The sequence below is a fragment of the Hylaeus volcanicus genome, chromosome 2 (genome assembly GCF_026283585.1).
Source record: "Hylaeus volcanicus isolate JK05 chromosome 2, UHH_iyHylVolc1.0_haploid, whole genome shotgun sequence".
In the NCBI taxonomy this organism is placed as follows: domain Eukaryota; kingdom Metazoa; phylum Arthropoda; class Insecta; order Hymenoptera; family Colletidae; genus Hylaeus; species Hylaeus volcanicus.
The window spans coordinates 1,508,090-1,525,278 of NC_071977.1; the positions used below are offsets into that span (position 1 = coordinate 1,508,090).

Consider the following 17,189-nt stretch of genomic DNA (forward strand, 5'->3'; position numbering starts at 1 on the left):
CTCTCTCTCTCTCTCTCTCTCTCTCTCTCTCTCTCTCTCTCTCTCTCGCATCTTTGTTCATCGACTTTATTTAGTTAAAAAACAAATAAACGTAAGGATATTTATTCAGAGGTTCGGCGAAAACTGTCAACATTCAAAGACAACACACAATATAACAGACGAAATCAAATCGCAATACAAATTGAACGACTAATCAATAAATTACTAACACAAATCGATAAACATAACAGACAATTATAAAACGTACAAACAAACCTAGCGGTTTAAATATAAAGATTCGTCCAACGTTTACGTTACAATTCGTTAAATTTTAGTCGAGAAATCAGGCTCGTACATAGGAAATATGTACCGGAGAACGTCGATTGGCCATCGCAAGGGAAATAACCCGAGAAAGTGTCGGAATATAGAGGAACATAAAGGAGTCCAAAGGATCGGTTGGACATGAAAATGAAGGTAAACGTCGCTTGTCGTCGAGCGTAGGGCCAAAGAGAGCGAAGGGGTGCATGGCGTGAGTTATATCGTTGGTCCGGTTTAGAAGAACCAGAGGCTCGCGACGACACGAACCAGACAGAAACAATGCAATTTAAATGGTAAGCGAACGGGCCACGGTACCTACTACGGCTAGGTATAGCTAGGTATACTCGTATCCGCACCCTACTATTTTACCAAGATACGGTGTACGTGTTAACAGGATTTCGTGAATTCGAATACGGCGGATAAATCGAATCTGCTGCATTCGCGTATTCGTTGTATGCGTCTCTCGACAAATACGTACAAATCGGTCAAATTTATCAAGCTCTCGAACGTGAAAATGGGTACAACGGAAAAGAAGGAACAGCGAGAGCGAGAGACAAATATAGTCGCGGCTGTTTCGATATTTAGGAACGATAGTCTACTTCCTGCATAGATTTCTACGACAACTAAAATATAATAATAATAATACTTTATCTACACGCCCTTGATATCGAGTACAATGTGATAACATGACCGCAAGAAAAAACCAAAAACAAAAAATGGAGACGAATACGGTGTCACTATGATGTAAAAGTGTTCAACCTTGATTTCGCATCTGTAAAAGTACGATTGACCGAATTTAAAAACTAAACACATTCTTGTGACACAATTTTGTTTCGCTACCGAGGTACGGTATGGGTTAACGTGGAAAATATCACTGCTACGAAGTTGTCTACTTGGAATATTGACATTCGAAAGTTCTAGTATCCCGGGACATACAATTTGACTGTTGATTATTTTCAAAAGTAGTATTATGTCAGCTGGAGTTCGGCGCTGCTTAAGCATCAACATTCGCATAGTGCGAAGTATATATGCGAAGAAAATACACACAACAGAGCGTTCAACGTATTCGTTACGGTCGCAATAGTTCGGATTAAGTGAAACGTCGTTTGTTTGAATTTCTCGAATCATTTCTCAAAGACCTTCGATTACGATAACGAAGTCTAGTAGAAAAATTGATGCGCGTTAGTGGCTATTATTATGTAACCAGTGCTAAAGTGTAACTTGATTGAAAAATATATGTATTGGGTCGTCCGAAAAGTCCATGCCGATTTTTGATAGGCGGTGCAGGTTTGAATATGTCGAAATGGTTGAAAACAAATAACATATCTATGTACATCTCTTAAAAGGTGTAAAGGTTGTACAAAATGGTACCCATGTAATTCGATAAATATACATATAAATAAATGTACATTACAATTCAAATGTGCGTTCGAAGTTTTCTTAAAAATTGACACGAACTTTCTGGACAACCTAGACGGGTGTACGCGTATATCGTACACATGGACAAATGTTAAGCCAGTGGTGGACTAGAAAATAACTTTGACCATCCACCGATGGTTGTCCGTCGAGTAGTAGTCGCACGGAGGAACGAACGCTGTTCGCTCGTGTCTATTTATATCGAATCCGTGGGCATACCGGACCAGACTGGCGCGTCGCGTCGCAGCGACTATGGTGCGCCGACAATTCCTGCGACAACATAGGCGCTCCGAAACCCCCCGGTTTAACTTTATCCCGAATTTCAGGATGAATTTATCGCATTGCCGTCTAAAAATCGTCAAAACAATAACACCGGGGATCGCGCGAAACTCGCAAGCGACGAATAACACGGAGCTCGAGCTGTTCCATCGGCTGTCGCGTCTGCGATAGTAGCGCGAGTAAAAGTAGCGGCTCGTAACTGTTGTTTACCAACGTTGACGTATTTGTATACCTATATTTTATCTCGTTATTATTTTAATTACATAGCGTTCGTTTCTAAGAAAGTACTCGATAACCGTGCCGAGTACGCGCGGCTACTTTTACGCCTACCTCTTTGTATGGATTTGCGATCGACCGACCGTATACGGATATTCTCTCCGTATAGTTACGTGCAGGCTGCGGCGGTCAGCTCGGCTAAAACTCGCGGCAAGGCAAGGCAAGGCAAGGCAAAGTCATCGAGCGACCAACCGTGCTACATGTAAGCACGCTAACGTACACCCATACAGAGATATATCCCGTGGGCATTTGCATTCAATGCTCTTACCTACCGAGCGAGTATCCCTTCTACGTAGCCACTGCCACCGCTGCGCCACTGCTTCTCGCCCTTTCTAACCGGTCCTTGTACCATTGTGTTTATTTATGCACTTTAATTATATCGAATATGGTACCGAGAACACTAATGCCAGAAATCTCTCTCCGACACACACGTATAAACGCGAGCTTACGCTCGCGCGGTTCTGTACTCGCGCACATTTTCCTCTTATCGATGCACAGATTGCATTCAGCTGGAACTGCGAATCTACGAGTACGTCCCGCTTGTATACATACATAAGTAATATTCCGTTGTCTCCGTCTTCTCCGTGGAAGAAGAATCGAGTCGTTACGTTCGGTCCAAGTATTTTCTAGAGATACGTTCCTCTCGATCGCCGCGAATGCTCGGCTGGCATCGCGTACTTGCTTTCACGATCGGTTTCTCTTTCCGATCGCCGCGTTGCTCTCCGGAGAAAAGAATTTCCGATAAGTCCGTATTATCTAACGACAAACTGGAACGAGAGATATCTCGGTAACTTCACCGATGTACGGAGGCACCGTTTCACGTTACGTTACGATCGTCGAAGCAGTTTACGTCATCCACGGGGCCATATTCTATCCATCTTGCGACGAGAGCTACCCCGTTTTTCAAGGACTCGTCTCGCGCAGATGGTGCTACTCCCGCACGGTCTAACAGCAGCCACGGCCGTTTGTCTCTTCCATGCACGCGTAGCACGAAGGGTACACGCGGGCACGACGCGGCTGCTGCTCTCATTAGTTGGTTCCTGCGGCTCGCGAAAAACCCCGAAGGGGTCTACGCCCGACAAGGGTGAGAATGGTAAAAAAGACGAGACGGGGCGAGACGGGAGATCCAAGAACCCTTCAATTCTTTCGCTCCAAATCTAGCGTCCGTTAATTGGAGGTTGTTTGACTACGCACCAGCTTCACCCCTGTCCCTCCTTTTCAAGACCCCACCTTTTTTTTTTTCTACCCCATCTATCTCCCCCTCTGTTCCAAGATTTTTAACTACTGGACGCGTCATCGACGCGTTAAAAAGAGAGAAAAAAAAAAGGGACATCTCGCTCAGATTGGAACCTAACCCAGGCTTATCTTGTTGCATTTCGTTATTAGAAAAGCAACGCGGTGATAAAACGCGCATCGACGAAAGCAAAACAGTGCGATAACAGAAGGAATGGAACGGATGTGTAATACTTTCGCCTGCATCATACTTGCGTATATATATATTGGAATTAGACGAATGCAAGTTAAAATCGTCCCACAGTCGCGTATCGGAGAATTCGGAATTTCTTTTCCGAACGAGCTCGGTGAAAAGTTGGTTCCGGAGCTGTTGGTTCGCGAGCTCCACCACACGAGCGTGGAACTGTGTGTTTGCACGGCGCTAACGATGAGCAAACAGACCGGAACGGCTTAGCCGATACACCGCCTAGTCGCGTGAATCATCATTCGGCTGGAGACCAAAGAGGCGAAGGAAAAAGGACCAGGAGAAATTTCCTTTCTCCGTCTCAAGATTTTCCCTTGTTCCGACAACGATAGAAAAACACCGATAACGATAAACCTCCGATAACGTTTCGTTCGATGCGTAAAAATTGTGAATTTTATTATTCTTCCGTTTGGCACGCATTTCGACACTTGATATAGTATATTATATAGTATATAATATTTCGTTTGAAAAATTAATCGAAACGTAGTGATAGTAAATAGATAGTAATAGTAAGAATGCAAACGATTTGTTCCAGTACTAAGAGATGAATTTCGAGCGGAACCGCAAAACACTAGAGTCGCAGCTGGAGAAACCGCTTTATTGGAATGCGGACCACCCCGAGGACATCCGGAACCAACGTTACATTGGAAAAAGAACGGTCACAAGATCGATTTGGATTCTATTAAAAGGTATTTTTCCTATACCTACTTGTCGTTTCGATGTCCGATCAGACACATTACATGGTGCATACGTTATATATAAATTGCGTATAGGATCACTTTGGTGGACGGTGGGAATTTGATGATCTCGGACGTAAGGCAAACGGATCAAGGAAAGTATCAGTGCGTTGCCGAGAACATGGTAGGCGTGAAAGAATCCGCAGTGGCAACTTTGACAGTTCACGGTAATTTAGAATACATTTACTATACATACATACATAGAATACATTTACGGCAAAGGTGAATAAATATTTGTTGTAATTTTCTGTTTGTTCATTCTTATTTAGTGAAACCGTTCTTCTTATCGACTCCCGCAAATCAAACGATCTTGACGGATCAGACGGCTGAGTTTGGTTGCCGTGTAGGCGGCGATCCTCCGCCCGAGATACTTTGGCGACGGAACGACGGAAAGATGCTGATCGGACGTGCGCATATTTTGGACGATAAGAGCTTGCGGATAGAAAAAGCGACGTCCCAAGATCAAGGCACGTATATCTGCGATGCCGAGAATGGCGTTGGTGCGATATCGGCGAGCGCAACTTTAACGGTACATTGTGAGTAAAAATGTGTTGAATTTTGTACCGAACGGGGTAGCAGAACGGTACGTAACGGCGTTCCGCTTCTCTGTATTTTTAGCGAGACCGGTCTTCACGAATTTTCCGAAAGACGAGATCGCTGGGATCGGATCGAACGTTTCCTTTTCCTGCGCGGCACGCGGCGCGCCGAAACCTTCCGTTTTTTGGACTCGCGAAGGCTCTCAGGAACTAATGTTCCCTGGGAACGAGTATCAGGGACGTTACAAAGTGACGGAAGACGGAACTCTGCACGTCAAAGGAGTCGTTGGTAAAGACGAAGGACACTACGTTTGCAGCGCGATCAGCCAAGCCGGCGCGAGTACGGCGACAGTTTTTCTTCAGGTATAGTTTTTTCCCTTGATCTTGCTTGAAAACGAAATACGGGTAAAAAGTAAAATTCATTTTTGTTGGAAAAGGTCGCATCCGTCGAAGAGGCTCCGCCACCCATTATCGAACTGGGCGCGACGAATCAGACGGTAGCTCCAAAAAGTGAAGCTTGGCTGCCGTGCCGCGCTTTCGGACGACCGGTACCAAAAATCCGCTGGTACAAAGACGACGAACCCGTGCGAGTCGACGTCGGCGAACGATTCGCGGTCGCTAGCAACGGCACGCTTTCGATAAAGAACCTTCAGTCGAGCGACAACGGAGTGTACAGTTGCGTCGCTTCCTCCGAGTCGGGGAATACATCGTGGACCGCGAGCTTGACGGTTAGCCCTGAAGCCAACGGTCACCGCGGTAGCGTGCCGCCAGACGTAACGACGTTACCCGGAAGCCCGAGTAAACCGAGAATAGTGAATGCTACCAGTAACACGATTACGCTTACTTGGAGTCCGGGTCACGAGGGTGCCAGTAAGATAATCGACTACATCGTCGAATATTACGCCACGAATCCAAAAACTGGCTGGATCGTTGCCGCGATGGGAATTACCAGCGATATTTATACCGTAACCAACCTGAAGCCCGACACAAGTTACGCGTTCCTCGTTCGTGCTAGAAATGCTCAAGGTCTATCGCTTCCCGGTCCTCTTTCCGACGTTGCGCGCACGACCAGCCTCGATCAACAGACGATCCCGCAAACCGAACTGATTCGAGCTAGAGACCGGCTGAATAGCGAGATTCTCTACTTGAAGGAAGTACAACCCATAAGCAGTACCAGCGTGAAGATCGTATGGGATATTCTCGGAGCTGCCGACTTGGTCGAGGGTCTCTACATTAGATACCGGCAGGTTTCCGAAAAACCAGAGTATAAAATGGTTACGGTACTGAACGCCGGAGCAACCAGCTACGTTTTAACGAACCTAAACAAGTATACGCGTTACGAGTTCTTTCTTGTTCCGTTTTTCAAAAGCATCGAAGGTAGACCGAGCAACGTGAGGCTGGCGACCACGTTGGAGGACGTACCCTCCGCTCCACCGGAAAACGTTCACGTTGGTATGATAAACGTGACCTCGGCGTTCGTTCGTTGGTCCCCACCGGCGAAAAGCATGCAGAACGGCCAGTTGATCGGATACAAGATTCAGATAAAGAGCAATAGCAGCAACAAGGTTTTGGGTCAAATGTCTTTAAACGCGTCGACGACGTCCGTAATTATCAACAGCTTAACGACCGGTGGTCTGTATACGGCACGGGTTGCCGGATTGACGCGCATCGGACTCGGTCCGTTTTCCGCTCCGACCGTTCTGAACATGGATCCAGGACAGCTGACGCAATTGCCACCGCGAACGGATCCGAGTCAAGGGAGTGCTTCCGTTGTCAGCGAAACTTGGTTTCTAATCCTGATGATAACGGTCGTGCTTGCCGTTATCGCTACCCTGCTGGGAGTTCTTTACGTTCGACGAAGGCAAACGATGAGTAAACAGCTCGGTCACTCGAACGTTCCAGTTGGTACGGCCAACGACATTTGTCATTTAAACAAGGACACTCTATGGCTGGAACGCGGCTGGAGACCGAGCAATACTCTACAAACCTCTACCACCGACAAGGACTGCGAGACGAAGCTTCTCAGCAATCAGCAGAATCAAATTGGTCTGCCACCCGGAATCGTAGGAATGACGGGCTCGGAATACGCCGAAGTGAATCTCACCACGTTCTATAACACGAGAAAACAACTACAGGCTCCGCCGGAACCGTACGCCACGACTACGCTCTGCATGCCGACTCGTAGTCCAGACTCGATAGAAACCAGTGGTCGAAAGTCGAATTCGAGCGATTCCTGTCTCAAACCTGACTACTCGAGTTTGGATTCGAATCTGGATCGAAACAAATCGACCGTTTCGCCGTGCAGCGACAACGCCAGTAGCGTCTACAACGGAGACGATAACGCGGAACCGCATAGAAGGACTCATCAATATAGAATGCCGCTACCTACCGAAAATCCACCGCCGAATTGGTGCGATATGCTACCGCCCCCGCCAGAACATCCACCCTCGTTCGAAGGATCACTCGGTTCCGTCAGAACGCATTCCCATCCTCATCCCCATCAGCATCAATATCAATATCACCATCACCATCATCATCACCATCATCAACAACAACAACAGCAACAGCATCAACTTCAGTACCAATATCAACATCAACACCAACATCATTACCAGCAGCAGCAGCAGCAGCAGCAACAACAACAACAACAACAGTATCAAACGGCATTTAGCCCTCATCTAGGAAAAAGAAGTATCAACAGACAGAACGATTTAGACGCGGTGACTGGTTCCGGATTAGCTTTGGGACTAGGTTTAGGCTTGAGTTCGAATTCGGGTTCCGGATCTGGTTCCGGATCGGGTTGCGGGTCTGGACCAGGTTCGGGGAATTCTCAAAGTCCACCAAGTCCACCGGTCAGAACAGCTAATAACTTGGGAGGCTCGGGAACTGTTTGGAACGGTACGAGTCAACAGCAGCAGCAACAGCAGCAGCAACAACAACAACAACAACAATCATCGTCATCATTCGACGGTAGTTCCAGTCAACAAATTAGTAACGTTCACCCACAGAGCAGGTATACGAGTTTGCCTCCGCAAACGAATCCACCACCACCGGCGTTGCCCGCTCTTCCGCAGGGATTCGATCGTTACGAGTACAAGACTAATCCAGAAAACGAGTACGAGAGCGGTTCTCTTTTGTATGGACAACGAAACGGTTCGCCGTTGGAAGACTACGATTCCACGTATTGTCGCGTAAACCGAACAGATTCACGGTCGGAACAATCGATCGCGAACGAGGAAATCTATCGACGTAACGATCGTGACGCTTATCCGACTGAGAGCCTCTATCAACCTGAGAACGACGATTGGGATAGAAAATCCTGCGATTCGAACGCGCACTCGGACGTTTGTTGTTCCTGTTCCGAGTCCAGTTGCCTGTACGGGAACGCGCTAGCATACAACGATCAGTTTACTTCGACATCGGCCACGTGTCTACACGACAAAGCCGGATCTCGAAGTAGAAGCGGTACAAGTCCCCGTAGAAGAAACGCTAGAACCTCTTCGCCGACCTACAGCAGCGGCGATAGTAATTACTCTTGTATTCCCCCGAGACAATCCGGAAGTATCGGCTCGCAAGAAAGGTCGAGGCATAACCGTAGTAAAGGTGAGCGTACGTGCATACCAGAATCGCTTAGTCGTTGTGTACATTCGACGCAACACCGATTTAACTCGAACCGTTCTTTTCCTCTTTCTCTTCAGACAAAGTGCCTAACTTCTCGAGAATCGGCAGCTATACTCAACACAATTCCACGAGCTCGAATACCGTCACCAGTGCCGGTAGTCAAAGGTACAACAAGCTAAACAATGTCTTCGTAGGTGGTGGAAACTCGAGTGTTCCAGCAGAGTGTAGTCGGCCGGCCGACCTTCGCGACGGCTGATATCGTCGCGATTCTCCGAAGCGGAGGATCTCTGGTGAACCTTTATCGTCGAGATAATTAAACTGGATCCCAACGAATTTAGTCGTCTCGCGACTACTCGACTATCGCGATCGCGGATGTATCTACGGGAGTTTTACCTATCTTTACGGACCTCGATCGCGTTCTCGGCATCCTCAACGTTGAACCGTTGACATCGATACCACCACCGATCATTCGGTTCGTCTCTCGTTTATGAATTTTCTCCGTTCATATTCAGAGTTTCGTCTCGCTCCTCCTCCCTTCCGTCTCATCCATATCGCTTTTCTTTATCCTCTCATCGCGATATCCTACTTGTTCGAAGCAGAATAATCTATTTTCATTCCGTTTTCCAATTTTCCAATCCTTGCTCGGTATACACTCACCGACACCGAGTCCCGATTAAAACACGAGAGATAGAGGACGGTGTGCCAAGGAAAAGGTGCGCGTTAAAACGTTAAACGGATTCAAGCGAATAGGTAGCTTTCTCGCGAGTGACATTTCGTTGAACAGGTAGTAAAATTCGCGTTAGGTAGCTTCGATTCGACGTGACATTGATTTTACACTAGATTCTACGTTCTCGCCATCAAGTTCCGTACATGTGTATGTCGTGCTTTTTAACGATATAACGTTCCTAAACTGTAAGAAAACGTCTCGATGCTTGTCGCGTTAAGCGAAACAATCGACGGACGATTCTCCTAAATACGCGCCTTTATAACGGTACGTGCGATTAACGAGTATGTTTGTACATATACGTATATTATTACCACTGCCGCAACAGCGACTGCCAGTGTAAGTAGTATCTATTATCATATCGAACAATTTTTTACAAGCTGTATACGCTGCTATGTTCTTTCCGTGAAGTTAAAGTAGCCGTAACCGCCGCTTGACGTAATTTATCGCGAACGCCACGTAACGCGTCGACGAATTTCATTTTTCATGATAGCCAACGCCAACGAAATCGCGGCAGCTCGCCGTAGAGAGGTGCGTAAATCTAATCCAAGATCCCGGCAATATCACACACGAAATGGATCTCAGGTTAACCGACAACAAATTTGTTGTAATTAGTTTAACGTTTTAAGGAAAGGTAGGAAGGAAGAAAGAAAAAAAAAAAGAAAGAAAGAAAGAAAATTTACTGTATTAAATTGGTACAATTTAGTAAAAGTATAGTCGATCGATGGTTATGGTTATGATTATGGTTACGGTTATAGATGAATAAAAATCGGACGTCAAAAAAAAAACACTGCCGAGGATTATGAATAATTCCGTAATGTTACGTAGAATGGTATAAATTAATAATTGTAAATCAGTCGCGCGAGTGTAAAAGTTTGCAAACGAAATTGGTGAATCCGTAGCGTGTATAGATACAAATGTAATCCATCCAGACTGACGAGAAGCGAAAAATCTAATTAATGGATAACTACCGTTTTTGTAGCGTGTTTAGACTAGAATTCGAATCGGTGAACCATAGCCACGTAGGACATATATATTTTAAGTAACATTCACCGTAACAATATCCGAACTATCTCCATATAGATCTATTTCGACTGTCCACCGAGTTTGCCAAACTTGACTCAAGTTTAACGACGCAAATGACCGTTGTAGGAATACGTATCGTATAAGTTCTTCGGGAGTGCGAACGCCCTCAAATCTGTACATAGACTCGCCATTGAGATTTTCCATGGTATGGAAGAACGCGCGGTATCGATAGGGGATCGATAGTAGTTACTTACTTAGATACCGAAAATAATCCGTTCGAGGTCGAGAGCTCATGGTATTTTCGTTATACGACGAGAGAATTGCGAAAGAACGGACTTCTCGCTTTACGTCGAACCATCTTAACAATTTGCAGGAAAAATGTAATACGTTATTTTTATAGTTTATCGTCCTCGCACGATTGTTACGATGGTTTGCACCATTTGTATCATACATATAATGCGCGCCGCGTAATTCCTCCAGGTTGCATTGCACAAAAATAAAACGGGGCGCGCAAGCATCGATGCTTGCGCGCCCGTTCTTTCCTATTTCTTCATTTTTATTTCTATTCGTACCACCTGTAACCTCGCTTTCAATCCGACCTACCGTTATTATCGTTTCATCCCTGCTTCGTTGTAGAATTACCTCGAATTATTTAAATTCTTCCTACGTTTATCCACTCGTTCGTGGCACGCACGTGCACCACCTCTATTCAATCAATCAACCACCCATCGAGAATTGGAACGAGGAACGTCGATACTCTTCCGTTTGCGAAACATGTAAATTATACATAATTCCAGACTGATTCGTATTCGTGCAAACAAATTGTACGCTCAATTTTCTACCAAACGAGATCATATCCGACAAACAACATTCAAAGTGTCTATCGGTCTCAATCGAGATCGAGATTATCGATATCGTAGGCTGTCCGAATATTTCACGGCTACGACACATTAATCGTCATATCATTAACTTTCGAATAAAAGGATCGACGCTGATAAAACGTTCCGCACAACCTACGAGTCGATAGGTATTCCATTTTAATTGCATCATTTAGCTCCTAAGTTTGAATCTAAACGCGAAAACTGACGAGTGATTTAGCTTAAATATTCTTTACATTTTGTAAATAAAGCGTATAAGAAAGAAAAGAAACGTTTCGTCGCGAACGTTTTCGTAGGCAATAACTTATTTATTATTAGGCAAACACGAACGATTGTTCAGTTCGAACACGTGATCGGAAAAAAAAAGAAACGATGCGAATAAAATCGATCGATCGATCGACGAATCAGTTATATACACGCAGATACGCGCGCACAAGTGTAGATAATTGAAAAATAACGATCATTATTGTCAAGTACTGCATCATACACACACAAAAACTCACACAACCACACATATACACGTAAACACACACACACACACACAAAAGGCGTATAAGATACATACACGGAGACGTTACGTAATATACGAGTAACGATTATTAATAAAAAAAAATTAACGTTAAAACCTCGAGCAGTTTACCAATTTTATATTCACGTATCGAAATATTTAAAACCGATGTTCCCTTTTATTTTAACAAGGAATTTGGAAATCCTACAGCCAGCGTTTTTATAAATACGTAACTTTATTATAACGGTTGACAATTATTTACAGTTTCATTTGGTAATGTACTATTTCATTTAATATTTACGATATAGAACGTCGAATAGAAAAGAAAATAGTTTACATCTTGGTATTTGTAATTAGCCGCAACTACCCTTGCTACAGCAGCTACGTTTTGGCGGTCGATAGCCTTTGGAACTATCACCCATTAATGGATTGTATTCTGTAAAAAGAAAAAAAAAATGAGAAAACGTCGCGTAGTAATTTATATGGCTTATACGGTTGTCAACTTATAATTTCTTTACCTCCTCTTAGGGATTTATGACTTTTCTTGTCAGAAGGGAGCCGCGTGTTTTCATTGTTCCCTAATTTATGGCCCGCGAGATTGGCATCCATTAATATCGATTGTTTTTTCTGTTTTCCTTCGTGCTGAAACAAAAAGTAACTGTAAGTAATCTGTTTTTAAACAAGTAGTACAATCCAAAACTTACCTCTCCACCTTGTGGATGCACGAGCATACATTTCTGGTAATATTCTTGTTGCATTTTTTGCCTCGAAGCTTCCAAAGCTGATAATCTTTCTTGCAGAAGATCCGGATCTAAATATACAGAAATAAATGAATATTTTTATACGCATAGGATATTAATTACGCTACGGTACAAAGCATTACAAGTATATATATCATTACTTTTATGGTATTTGGCAGCATACTCTTGTTCATCTTTTCGTAACTTCCAATTTGAATACTTTTCCCAAATATTTGGAGAAGCGTACCAAATGACAATTGCAATTCCGATCAAGTACCATCCGACAGATGCGACATAGCTCCATACTAAACCAAAATCGACGATCAAGATATTAAAAAAAAAAATTGCTTTACATATCGTTTGAAATCATTAAATATGCATTATCAATAAGAAAGAACTTTTCAGTTTTTCTATTTACGAAATTAACATCCAAAAACAAAAACGTACGAACAACATAACCTACTATAAAAGAAACATGTACAGGACGCGTGTAAACACATTATAATATAAATATTCCATCAAGATTTAGTGTTATAAACGAATAGAAAAAAAATAGATAATATATCGACGAAAAATAATTCTTTCTCTAGAGAAATATGAAAGTGACATTCTGGATTGTCATTTCCTTAGGATTCCTAATTTGTTATACGTACGCCACTCCGTGTAAGACATTCCAAACTGTCCATTATCGGTATAATCCATGTTTTGGTTTTATTTCCAAATATAGGATGATTATAGAAATCCAAAAAATTAATTTCCAAAAGCTCGCGTACCACGAACCAAGTTGATGGTTAATTTTACGACGCTTCTTACCTTTCTCTTGTCAACTAAAGCGAAGGAGCGCATGCGCGTGTATATTTACATATATATAGAGAGAAATCCTTCGTACGAAAGTTTGTAATATCGTGCAAAGTGATTGACTGGATGGAAAAGGTCTGTACAAAAAGAATATATAAAATCTGAATGTATTTACAGTATCGTACAACGAAATAGTCAATTGGAAATAAGTTACAATGATATAATATCGTAAAATAGATTTTGACTTTAATAGCCGTATTTTTCATTAAGACTTGTTTTTCCATCTCCAAGTTGATCCTGCGGTGGAACCCACATAGAGTAATTATTCGCGTATACTTCTTGATCGCAAGGTGCCTTCTGTTGCTCTCGCCTATGTTTTTTCTTTATTTCAACTTGGTTCTTTTGTTTTTTTTCATTTTCTCTTTGAGATTTATTTATAGTAACAGTAGTAATATCAGCAGCAACACTAGTAGTAGTAGTAGTAGGAGTAGTAGTATCAGAAATGGGATTAACAATATTAGTATTATAAACAGTCGACGAATTGCATGACTCGGAACTTTCTTTATCGTTCAAAGAAGAGAGATTCAAACACTCGTTCTTTTCGTCATCAACGTCCGAATCTTGTTCCGATTCTATTTCTTCGTCTGCAACTGTACTCGATACCAACGAATTATCTGTACCAACTGGATGATTCGCTTGTTTTTTCTACAAACGGTAGAAATTAAAGTCGACAATAAAATTGTAATTTTCCAAAAGAATATTTATGATTGAGACGAGTTGGAAATTCGTAACAACTTACCTTTCTACGATAAAGCTCTGAGTGTTGAATTCTGCTTTTTTTCGACGATGTTTCTTGCACAAGATTCGGCTTCGTTTTAATCGGATGTTCCGTTTGATCGGTAGTTATAAGAGCCGGTAAATTTGCTGGACGCGTCAAGTTTAATAATTTAATTAAACTTGCTTCCTCTTTACGAAGAGTTTGTAATTCCAGTTTCATCTTGGCAATATCATTTTTAGTCAAAGCGAATGAATTTAAACTTGACATGAAAATATCTAACGCATCCTCTTCCGTTGTTTCTTTGTTTGCATTATTTTCATTTTGCCAATTTTGAATCTCGTTCGACAAATGTGAGATTCGTTTCGTAACTTTTGTATGGTTTTCAAGCTAGAAGAAGAAAAATACGGGTAACGCTTTTATTGAAATTTACATAAGCTTAAACGACATACTCACCAAGGAATCATACGTTTCTACTTTCTCCTCTAATTTACCAGCTAATCGCATCCTCTGCTCACGTTTTTTTTCTATCGATCCTGTTCTATCCAAAAAGTTATCTTCGTCCGAATCGTAAAAATCTTCAGCTTCCCAATTTCTTGTTTTTCTTTTTCTTGCTTCTACAAGCAATCAGTCAGGAAATCAACGTTCGATGTTAAGACGTAACATTCATCGTGCGAAATTTAATTACACGTCACACCTTCACCCTTACCATGATTCGCTTGCCTTAACAATCCATATTTGTCTAAGATTTTACAGGCTTCTAGCGCGCACTGCACGACCGATTCTTTTTTCTTGCCTTTAACAAGGGCTTCAGCTCTGATGGAACGACCAACAACTTCTTCCATAGGAAGGCTATACGTTCCATGGAAAGATACATTGAAAATAAATATCGGATAATTATTCGATATCTATTAACATAAAACATTTGCGATTTAAAATCGCGAGTACTTACTCTACCCAGCACAAAAATTGACCAGGTCCCTTCTCTTCGGTTTTATACTGTAGGTCGTATCCCTCTCTTTCAAACCATCCTCTCAGAGTTTTCTTAGGATCCTCCAAGACTAAATTTTCATCCGCGACACAGGCATAAGGATTTTCTTGCAAATCTGTTTCTTCATCAGCATCTTCTCCCATACCCCAATCGATACCATCTCTTTCTTTTGTATCCACAGATGCTTTAGTTTCCTCGTCGGTACGTTGTTTTTTTTCTAATTCGGCTGCTCTCATTTCCTGAAATGTAGCTATTTTTTACTTTTTTTAATTTGTTACAGTTACCAGCTAGCACAACTAGCTTAGATACGAATTACCGAGGAAATCATATCGCGACAAAGGAATGAAAGATACCTTTAATTGAGATACAGTATAATCGGATTCTTCTTCCCGATCGTCTGATGGTGCTTGCAAAATATATTTTCTCTGACTACATCCAAATCTCAGCATATGACCACCCCGTACACGTACGTAGACATGAGGTTTTATAAGATTTCCATTCCAGAATGTACCATGGGTACTTCCTAGATCGTATATGTAAAATCCCTTCGAATGTTCCTCGTCTTGTTTGGATCTGTATTGCAAAACAGCATGATATCTCGAAATAGTTGGATGCGCCAAAGATATGTGACACGAAGGTAACCGTCCAATGGTATAGAAATTTTGTTTGCTTAGCGAAACAGTTTCAACAATAACTCCAGATTTTAATACCTCCATTTCGTAATTGTTTTCAGGTATACCACTCCATGGTGGCTCAATATATGGAATAAGCGGATCGTTTGGATGCTGTAGAGATACAACGATATAGTCAGAGCTACAGGCTGTGCTTTCGTCCACTGACGTCTTACAAGTTTGACTCGCTGATCGAGAACGTTTGGGACTGATAAGAACTGTCGGCTTTTTGAACGTCGCGATATCAACGGTGCTATTCGGGTCGTCATTTATAGAAGAACGTTTCGTAGAAGAAACAATGTTTTCATCATCCGACGCTTTGTCATCGTACCTTTCATCTTCTGTTTGGTTTTTATTTTCATCGTCCGAATGATTTTGCGAAGAATGTTCGCACTGTTTCGATACTTGCGTTAATTCGTCGATATCTATTTTCGTTTCCATAATTGTCACCGTAGTCTTTCGCAGGAAAAAGTAAGGTATTTATCTCCTTTTTCGAGGAATATTTATTAAAGATGTGCAATGTTATAAAAAGACACTTTCGAATCAACAACAATAAACAACGACATCGAAGACGTCTGCGGAGGTTATCGGATGTAGCACCACTGCTACTAAACGGCGTTGACATAGTTGAGTCCATTCCCGCTAGATACCACCACTCTGAGGGTTTTAGTACTAGTGGCGCCATCGGTGAGAAAATGCCCAAGTTTGTAATGAAAATAGTTCCAACCATTTCTTTAAGATAGCGCCACAAATATTTTTTTTATTTTTAAAGTACGTAGATACCTTCTACATTGCACTGTCTTACATCAATCATTACAGTTCGACGTTTCCTTATTGCCAAGTTACAAAAATAATATTTGCTGTACATTATACATTATCAATATATGTGTCTATATCTATTTAACATTTTCTTATACTACAGTATAATCATTATAATGATATAATCGTTATTCTTAAAAGTATATTTATAAAATTTTTTACATTGAATGTATATTGTGCTCTGCTGCTTGTTAGTTATTCTATAGATGTTCTTTGAAATGAATTTCCCTGAATTTACGCACCAATCTATGTACTACGCTTGTGAGTAATCTAATAAATCAAGCCACAAATATTTATTAATAAATTATTTTTTTCTCGATAAATGCATTTTTAAATATCATTCAAACATTTCTCTGCTTTAACTTTCTCGCACATTTTCCTTTAAATCCTTTTAATTCCTGACATATTTCTCATTAATTTCCCTTCAATTCCTGGCATATTTCCCTTTAATTTGCCCTCAATTTCTGGCATATTTCCCTTTAATTTCCCTTCATTTTCCCTTCAATTCCTGGCATATTTCCCTTCATTTTCCCTGACATTTCCCTTTAATTTCCCTTCATTTTCCCTGACATTTCCCTTTAATTTTCCTTCATTTTCCCTGACATTTCCCTTTAATTTCC

At 42.1% G+C, this 17,189-nt stretch overlaps 3 protein-coding genes and 1 long non-coding RNA gene across 5 annotated transcripts in view; 1 reads left to right on the forward strand and 3 right to left on the reverse strand.

Annotated features, from left to right (window-relative positions):
• Window positions 1–2,935, reverse strand: part of LOC128872640 (uncharacterized) — a 12,907-nt gene extending 9,972 nt beyond the window's left edge. The window contains exon 1 of one of the 2 annotated variants that reach the window (XR_008456232.1): window positions 2,821–2,935. This is a non-coding gene — a long non-coding RNA (uncharacterized LOC128872640). Of the gene's footprint in view, window positions 1–2,540; window positions 2,800–2,820 lie in introns of those variants that run through there. The other variant, XR_008456231.1, reaches the window with a different exon arrangement.
• The window catches only part of LOC128872617 (roundabout homolog 2-like), a 21,038-nt gene extending 10,104 nt beyond the window's left edge, over window positions 1–10,934 (forward strand). Inside the window, exons 3-8 of the mRNA XM_054115483.1 lie at window positions 4,281–4,434; window positions 4,519–4,649; window positions 4,752–5,018; window positions 5,101–5,381; window positions 5,456–8,621; window positions 8,717–10,934. Coding sequence (XP_053971458.1) covers window positions 4,281–4,434; window positions 4,519–4,649; window positions 4,752–5,018; window positions 5,101–5,381; window positions 5,456–8,621; window positions 8,717–8,895 — 4,178 coding nt within the window. The 3' untranslated portion in view covers window positions 8,896–10,934. The remainder of the gene's footprint in view (window positions 1–4,280; window positions 4,435–4,518; window positions 4,650–4,751; window positions 5,019–5,100; window positions 5,382–5,455; window positions 8,622–8,716) is intronic.
• A 1,057-nt stretch (window positions 10,935–11,991) lies between these two features.
• Window positions 11,992–13,349, reverse strand: LOC128872636 (uncharacterized). The gene is made up of 5 exons (XM_054115515.1): window positions 13,169–13,349; window positions 12,677–12,820; window positions 12,480–12,586; window positions 12,294–12,417; window positions 11,992–12,211 (listed from the first exon to the last, which is right to left on the reverse strand). The coding sequence occupies exons 1-5, from the start codon at window positions 13,215–13,217 to the stop codon at window positions 12,129–12,131; spliced, it is 507 nt and encodes a 168-aa protein (XP_053971490.1). The 5' UTR covers window positions 13,218–13,349; the 3' UTR covers window positions 11,992–12,128.
• A 115-nt stretch (window positions 13,350–13,464) lies between these two features.
• On the reverse strand, window positions 13,465–16,869 carry LOC128872621 (kanadaptin). The gene is made up of 6 exons (XM_054115490.1): window positions 15,433–16,869; window positions 15,041–15,318; window positions 14,798–14,940; window positions 14,545–14,705; window positions 14,113–14,478; window positions 13,465–14,018 (listed from the first exon to the last, which is right to left on the reverse strand). The coding sequence occupies exons 1-6, from the start codon at window positions 16,189–16,191 to the stop codon at window positions 13,560–13,562; spliced, it is 2,166 nt and encodes a 721-aa protein (XP_053971465.1). The 5' UTR covers window positions 16,192–16,869; the 3' UTR covers window positions 13,465–13,559.
• Window positions 16,870–17,189: the final 320 nt, after the last annotated feature.